At 45.2% G+C, this 8,785-nt stretch overlaps 1 protein-coding gene across 1 annotated transcript in view; it reads right to left on the bottom strand.

The window, feature by feature from the left end:
* Positions 1 to 363: 363 nt before the first annotated feature.
* The window catches only part of LOC134984362 (zinc finger protein 347-like), a 42,640-nt gene continuing 34,218 nt past the window's right edge, over positions 364 to 8,785 (bottom strand). The window contains exon 6 of the mRNA XM_063949958.1: positions 364 to 1,828. Coding sequence (XP_063806028.1) covers positions 592 to 1,828 — 1,237 coding nt within the window. The 3' untranslated portion in view covers positions 364 to 591. The remainder of the gene's footprint in view (positions 1,829 to 8,785) is intronic.

The following is an 8,785-nucleotide window of genomic DNA, read 5'->3' as shown; positions in this document are numbered from 1 at the left end:
TCTGTCCACAGCGCTCAAGACCAGATGCAGTGTCCAGTACTAGTCCGGGTGCACAACCTAACCCAGCCATGACACCCGCCTCCTGTAATGTCACCCCACTATTCACATGAGCGGTCACAATCAGACATAGCTAAAATGGCAGCGTGTGTACCCACCCTTATACACCAGACGGGATATTTATACACAGCAACACTGATATTATGTGGACACAAAAGTAACAATACAAGTGACACATTAACAGGAAATTGTTTCTGTCACCATAGCAACAATTATCTGGAAATAAGATAATACACAGACACATAAAATGACTCACCGGAAATATTTTGTTTTTAAACAACTTTATTTCATATCTTTATTACACAGATTTTTGTCTATATGCGGGAGGGCCTGGACCATTTTCCAGGGGGCTGCGTGATGTCACATCTGCGTTCATCTCTGATTAACCCCCTATAAGCTTCCAGAGTGCACCTCATATCTCATATTTTCTTCATTTTAAGTATACTCCAGAAGATTAAAATGGTTCCTCACCTGACTGATGTCTATTTTGTGCAACAAGAGCTGATATATTTCTCATAGTATAGAAATGGCCTCTCACCTGTGTGACTTCTCTGATGTGTGATTTCTCTGATGTCTATCAAGATGTGATTTCAGTGTAAAACATTTCCCACACTCAGAACAAGAAAATGGCTTTTCACCTGTGTGACTTCTTTGATGTCTAAGAAGATCTGATTTAAGTGCAAAACATTTCCCACACTCAGAACATGGAAATGGCCTCTCACCTGTGTGACTTCTGTGATGTTTAACAAGTTCTGATTTGTGTGCAAAACATTTCCCACACTCAGAACATGGAAATGGCTTCTCACCTGTGTGACTTTTCTGATGTCTAAGAACTGATTTCTGTGCAAAACATTTCCCACAATCAGAACATTGAAATGGATTCTCACCTGTGTGACTTCGCTGATGTGTAACAAGTTGTGATTTCCAGGAAAAACATTTCTCGCAGTCAGAGCAAGAAAACGGCTTCTCACCTGTATGACTTCTTTGATGTCTAAGAAGAACTGATTTGTGCACAAAACATTTCCCACACTCAGAAAATGGAAATGCCTTCTCACCTGTGTGACTTCGCTGATGTGTAACAAGTTGTGATTTCCGGGAAAAACATTTCCCACACTCAGAACATGGAAATGGATTCTCACCTGTGTGACTTCTCTGATGTATAACAAGACTTGATTTGTGTGCAAAATATTTCCCACACTCAGAACATGGAAATGGCTTCTCACCTGTGTGACTTCTGTGATGTTTAACAAGTTCTGATTTCCGGGAAAAACATTTCCCGCACTCAGAACATGGAAATGGATTCTCACCTGTGTGACTTCTCTGATGTATAACAAGACTTGATTTCTGTGTAAAATATTTCCCACACTCAGAACATGGAAATGGCTTCTCACCTGTGTGACTTCTGTGATGTTTAACAAGTTCTGATTTGTATGCAAAACATTTTCCACACTCAGAACATGGAAATGGATTCTCACCTGTGTGACTTCTCTGATGTATAACAAGATTTGATTTCCGTGTAAAACATTTCCCACACTCAGAACAGGGAAATGGATTCTCACTTGTGTGACTTCGCTGATGTGTAAGAAGTTGTGATTTCAGTGTAAAACATTTCCCACACTCAGAACATAGAAATGGCCTCTCACCTGCCTTACCTGTGTGTGGGTTAATAGGCTTTGTGTTCTGTGTAAAACATTTGGCATCTATAGAACAGGGAAACACTGTATCTACTGTCAGAGCTGTAACAGATGCACCAATATCAGAGTGATCAGAGGGATCAGAGGGATCAGCTGATAGAGCTGGATGTATAATTGGGGTAATGGGATTATCTCCTGGAGAATCCTGTCTGCTGTCATTATCTTTTATGTCACAATCCGGGGATAACATTAGATGTCCTTCTGAGATATTCCTGCTTGTGTGTCCATCTGCTGGAAATAAAATACATTATGGAAATGTGACATTTTCTGTAACAATATTAATCTTGTAAACAATAGGAGATGATGACTCTCTGGGACACTTAATTGTAAATGTGTGTGTATAATAAAACATAACTTTTAATGAAGGCTTTATAATATTGTGTCTCAGACTATCATTGTGTCCACCCTCCTGAGAACACTCACAATAACAAATGTAATATTATAATAAGACTTAGATATATCTCTCTCTTACCCTGGTAACTAACCATGAAGTATAAATGGAGATGTAGTCACTCGCCAAGTCCTATGTCAGCACCAATGTAAAACAATGGATGGGAAACATATCGTATGAATTGGAGATTCTAGATGAACAATAACATCAGTCATATGAGCTGATGGATCAGAGAAATGTCTCCTAACGTTACTCCTGGAAGCATTGGTAAGGTAGCATTCCTTTATGTGTGTGCTCATATGCTGGTAAGCCTGTATATGTGTTACTCACCCTTATATAAGGTATATTGCTACAGCAGAGTAGGTGTGGAACAAGGTACTTTACATGCAATACACCTTATAATACACTGCAATCATCATCATCATCTGCTAGGTTATAATCTACTTTCTCTTACGTCATAGAAGATGCCGGGGTCCATTTAGTACCATGGGGTATAGACGGGTCCTTTGGGAGCCACTGGCACTTTAAGAGTTTAATAGTGTGGGCTGGCTCCTCCCTCTATGCCCATCCTACCAGATTCAGTTTAGAAAATGTGCCTGGAGGAGCCAGTCACAGCTAGGGGAGCTCCTAGGAGTTTTCTTAGTTGTTTATATTTTATAGAGTCAGTTAGGTTACAAGAAGCCTCCCTGCTTTGTAGGACTTAGGGGGGAGGGGAATCAGGAATATGAACCAACTTCCTGAAGAGTTAATTGTTCTCTACTACACTGACAGGACACTGAGCTCCTGAGGGTGCTGATCGCAAGCCCACGAGGTGACTGCTCACTCCTGCAGCACAGCCGCCACCCCCTAACAAAGCCTGAAGAAAGAAAAGTGGCGAGTACAGCGCCAGCGTCCCGGTTAGCGGCCAGGTATGGCAGCACAAGGGTGGGAGCGCAGCTCTGACAGGCTACGCTCCAGGAAGGCTCAGCAACACACAGTGTAGGAACTTTGAGGGGCGTCCTGAGCCAGCGCAGATAAACCCTACACTGGTCACACAGCTAACAGGCGCAAATCCCCCTGTTATCACTAAAATCCTCAGGCCAGTATAAACAAATTAGCTCGGGAAACTGCACGCCATTACAAGGGGCGGGGCTTCCTCTCAGAGCGGATCCAGCACTCACCAGCGCCATTTTCTCCCTGCAGATCATAGGAACTAGGACACTGACAGGGAGCGCTGCCCTCCCTATTAAGGTTAGTTAGTCAGCGCCAGGCATTTATCATAGTAACTGCCTACAGGGGCGCTGTGTGGCTGGCTCCTTATACTCTGTGTCTCTCTGAAGGTACTCTGGGGGAAACTGTGTCTGACATTTTCCTGTGTGTGTATATCCACATTACCATGTCTAAGGACTCTGTGTCCTGTGCTGCAGAGTGTTTATCTTCTCCTGAGGAATCAATTCCATGTACTCAGGACTGCAATGTGCTGTCTCAGCCTTCTGAATCTGAACCCCCATGGGTGGATTCTTTAAGGGGAATGATATCCCAGAATTCAACAAGGATGTCACATACAGAGAAAGAGACGCAGGTTTTGAGACAATCTGTAGTGGGTATGAAGTATTCAGCTCCCACTACTTCATCTAAAACCCCACCTACATACACCAAAAAATGTACACTTGCCCAGATAATGAAAGCTGACACTGATACCGACTCTGATACAGGGGACGGTGATGGGGATATGCAGGGGGGATGCATCCCTTGCTAAAGGGGTGCAGCTAATGATTGAAGCCATTAGGGATGTTTTGCATATTCCTGAGAAGGTTCCAGAACAAGTAGAGGAATCTTATATTACAGTAAATAAGAAATCCTCACTTACCTTCCCTGCTTCTAAGGAGTTAAACTCTATGTTTGAAAAATCCTAGAAAAATCAAGAGAAAAAATTCCAGATCCCTAGAAGAATTCTCATTGCTTTCCCTTTCCCTGAAGAGGATAGGAAGAAGTGGGAAAACCCACCTATAGTAGATGCTTCTGTATCTAGGCTGTCTAAAAAGGTGGTTTTACCTGTCCCTGGTTCAACCGCCTTAAAGGAGCCAGCTGACCGCAAGATTGAGACTACGCTCAAATCACTCTACACTGCTACAGCCGTGGCTTTAAGGCACACTATTGCTTGTGTGTGGACTTCTAAAGTCATAGTAAAGTGGTCAGGCACCTTACTAGAGGACTTAGATACTATGAATAGGAGTGACATCGACTTGTTTTTACGTCACATACAGGATTCTGCAGGTTTCATGGTGGAGTCCATGAAGGACATTGGCCTGCTACTTCCATGGCTCTCTCGGCACACAGAGGACTCTGGCTACGCCAATGGACTGCGGATGCAGAATCCAAGAAAAGTGTGGATAACCTGCCATTCACAGGTCAAGCACTATTTGGGGACGCATTGGATGCGTGGATTTCCACGGCGATTGCGGGTAAGTCGACATTTCTTCCCTCCGCAGCAGCCCCAGCTAGGAAATCTTATCCTACACCTACACTGCAGTCCTTTTGGACTGCAAAATTTAAAAAAATCAAAACCCCCTCCCACCTTCTTTATAGGAGGTTGGAGAAGATCAAAAAAACCTGCAACAACAGGTTCCCAGGAACAGAAACCAGGTTCTGCTTCTTCCAAATACTCAGAATGACGGTGGTCCTCTCAGCCTGGATATCAGGCAGGTGGGAGTGAGACTAAAAGATTTCAGTCACGTCTGGGTGTCATCATGCCTAGACCCCTGGGTAACGGATATTGTTACCCAGGGGTACAGACTGGAGTTCAGGAACTCCCACCTCACAGATTCTTCAAATCAGGCTTACCAGCTTCGCTGACAGAAAGTGCTATCCTACAGGAAGCCATTCAAAAATTGGTACAAACAAATGTCATTGTTCCAGTTCCACCTCACCCAAAAACCAAGGGTTATTACTCAAACCTGTTTGTGGCACCAAAGCCAGACGGTTCGGTAAGGCCCATATTGAACCTGAAGTCATTGAACCACTACTTGAGGGTTTTCCAATTCAAGATGGAGTCTCTAAGAGCGGTGATCTCAGGTCTGGAGGAGGGGGAATTCTTAGTATTCCTGGATATCAAGGATGCGTACCTTCACATTCTGATCTGGCCACCTCACCAGGCCTGTCTACGGTTTGCTATACAGGACTGTCACTATCAGTTCCAGACATTGCCATTTGGCCTCTCCACAGCACCTAGGGTGTTCACCAAGGTCATGGCGGAGATGATGCTCCTCCTACGCAAACAGGGAGTGAACATAATTCCATAACTGGATGATCTGCTGATAGAGGCATCTTCCAAGGAGAAGCTGTTGCAGAGTATTGCGCTCACAACTCAACTACTCTGGGACCATGGGTGGATCCTGTACCTTCCAAAGTCACATTTGGAACTGACAAGGAGACTGCCCTTCCTGGTGATGAAATTCGACACGGAAGAGCAGAGGGTGTTTCTACCGGTGGAGAAAGCGTTGGTGATCCTATCAATCATCCGGGATGTCTTGAAACCTCCCCAGGTATCAGTTCATCAGTGCATTCGCCTTCTGTGGAAGATGGTATCCTCCTACGAGGCTCTACAATACAGAAGATTACATGTACGTTTTTTTCAGCTGGAGCTCCTGGACAAGTGGTCGGGATCGCATCTTAACATGCACCAGCGGATATTCCTATCACTGAAAGCCAGAACTTCACTACTCTGGTGGCTGCAAACTTCTCACCTGCTCGAGGGCCGCAGGTTTGGGATTCATAATTGGATTCTTCTAACCACGGATGCAAGCCTCAAAGGTTGGAGAGTAGTCACCCAGGGGGAAAACTTCCAAGGAAAGTGGTGAAGCCAGGAATCGGTCCTTCCAATAAACATTCTAGAACTAAGGACCATATACAATGGCCTTCTACAAGCAGCTTTTCTTCTGCAAGATCGAGCCATTCAGGTTTAGTCGGACAACGTCACAGCGGTGTCCTACATAAACAGGCAAGGTGGAACGAAGAGCAGGGCTGCAATGTCAGAGGTAACAAGAATCCTCCTCTGGGCAGAAAGACACTCGCTGGCACAGTCAGCGATCTTTATTCCGAGAGTGGCCAACTGAGAAGCGGACTTCCTCAGCAGACACGATCTCCATCCAGGAGAATGGGGCCTACACCCGGAGGTATTCACAGAGGTAACACGCCGATGGGGTGTACCTCAGATAGACATGATGGCATCTCACCTCAACAAAAAGCTTTAGAGGTACTGTTCCAGCTCACGAGACCCACAAGCAGTGGCGGTTGATGCCATGGTGACTCTGTGGGTGTTCCAGTCAGTGTATGTGTTCCCTCCACTTCCAATCATCCCAAGGATTCTCAAACTAATAAAAAGATCAAGTTCCGGCGATCCTCATTGCTCTGGACTGGACAAGGTGGGCTTGGTACGCGGATCTTCTGGCATTACTGCAGGAGGTTACGAGGCTTCTTCCTCTTCGCGAGGACCTTCTACTGCGGGGGCCGTCTGCCTATCAAGACTTACAGCGGCTACGTTTGACGGCATGGAGGTTGAACGCCAGATCTTAGCTCGGAAGGGCATTCCGAATAAGGTTATTCCTACTCTGATCCAAGCTAGGAAGGGGGTAATGTCTAAGCATTACCATCGGATTTGGAAAAAGTATGTGTCTTGGTGTGAATCCAAAAAGTTTCCTACGGTGGAGTTTCACCTGGGACATTTTCTCCTCTTTCTGCAAGCAGGTGTGGATGTTGGCCTACGCTTGGGTGGGCTCCATCAAGATCCAGATTTTGGCCTTGTTTATTTTCTTCTATAAACAATTGGCTGCTATCCCTGAGGTTCAGACTTTCTTGAAAGGAGTTCTGCACATCCAACCACCCTTTGTGCCTCCTACGACACCTTGGGATCTTAATGTGCTGCTGCAGTTCCTGTAATCGGATTGCTTCGAACCTTTACAGGAGGTGGATGTAAAGTTTCTTACTTGGAAGGCGGTCACGTTGTTGGCCTTGGCTTCTGCCAGACATGTGTCAGAATTGGGGGCATTGTCGCACAAGAGCCCCTACTTGATTTTCCATGAGGATAGAGCTGAGCTCAGAACGCATCAGCAATTTCTCCCTAAGGTTGTGTCAGCTTTTCATATCAACCAACCTATAGTGGTGCCAGTGGCTACTGACAACTCAATTACCTCAAAGTCCTTGGATGTCATGCGGGCTTTGAAAATCTATGTGAAGAGAACTACTCGTCACAGGAAGTCAGGTGCACTATTTGTACTTTATGATCCCAACAAGATTGGGTGTCCTGCTTCTAAGCAGACAATTTCACGCTGGATCAGGCTTACTATCCAGGATGCTTATTCCACGGCAGAATTGCCAATTCCAAAATCTGTTCAGGCCCACTCTACCCGTAAAGTGGGTTCTTCCTGGGCGTCTGCCCAGGGGGTCTCGGCTATTCAGCTTTGCTGAGCGGCTACTTGGTCAGGGTCAAAAACGTTTGCTAAGTTTTACAAGTTCTATACTTTGGCCTCTGAGGACCTCAAGTTTGGTCAATCAGTTCTGCAATTACCTCAGCACTCGCCTTCCTGTACTGGGAGCTTATGTACATCCCCATGGTACTAAATGGACCCCATTATCCTCTAGGACGCAAGAGAAAATAGCATTTTAATTACCTACCAGTAAATCCTTTTCTCGTAGTCCATAGAGGATGCTGGGTGCCCGCCCTGTGCTTCGTATTACTGCATTGTTACTTAGTTCAGTATTGTTGGTTGAGCCGTTGCTGAATTGTTCCAAGTTGGTTAGTTTGGCTTTCCTTTTTGTTATGTGTGAGCTGGTGTGAATCTCACCACTATCTGTGTATTTCCTTCTCTCAAAGTATGCCCGTCTCTTCTGGCAGTTTCTAGACTGAGTCTGGTAGGAGGGGCATAGAGGGAAACCAGCCCACACTATTAAACTCTTAAAGTGCCAGTGGCTCCCAAAGGACCTGTCTATACCCCATGGTACTAAATGGACCCCAGCATCCTCTACAGACTACGAGAAAAGGATTTACCGGTAGATAATTAAAATCCTATCATTACATCCCCATCATCAGTGTCTTACCTCTATATTCTCAATAGTAATAAGGATGATGTGTCCAGATAATACGGGTGCAGGTCCCGCTACTGCTGGGGACAGAACGGGCTGCCCACAGTCACCGGAGCCCGGCGGTGATATTGGGAAGTGAGATGACTGCCATTTTGTATCCTGGTGCCCGGCCATCGCATGCTTTGCCTTCTGCCTTCAATAAGGTTTAATATAAATAAGTGTCCTGACGGCTGGACCGGGGTCACTACACTAAATTGCAGCATTTGCCTGGAGGTGAAACTACCTTCTATTTATATGGTACCACTATCATCTACTTCCTCTCAGTCTACATGCAGAGCCCAGTATCAAGTATCGTCTGAGTAGAGCTCCTTACACTCTGATTACAACCTCACAGTATATTATTTTGTGGATTTATCCACTGAATATATTTTGCCATTTGTGTCTCTCTGTGCTGAGTACTTCACGTCTGTAATCACGCTGACCTCTAGTGGAATATCTTGGTCATTACTGTGTTATTTGAGTTGCATTACATCATGTTTACTTGAAATTTTGGCTCGGATTCCCCCGTCACCCCGACTAAGAA

Source organism: Pseudophryne corroboree (assembly GCF_028390025.1).
Source record: "Pseudophryne corroboree isolate aPseCor3 chromosome 3 unlocalized genomic scaffold, aPseCor3.hap2 SUPER_3_unloc_5, whole genome shotgun sequence".
Lineage (NCBI taxonomy): Eukaryota > Metazoa > Chordata > Amphibia > Anura > Myobatrachidae > Pseudophryne > Pseudophryne corroboree.
The sequence above is the reverse complement of the archived record's forward strand: the minus strand, read 5'-3'. Positions and strand labels throughout refer to the sequence as shown.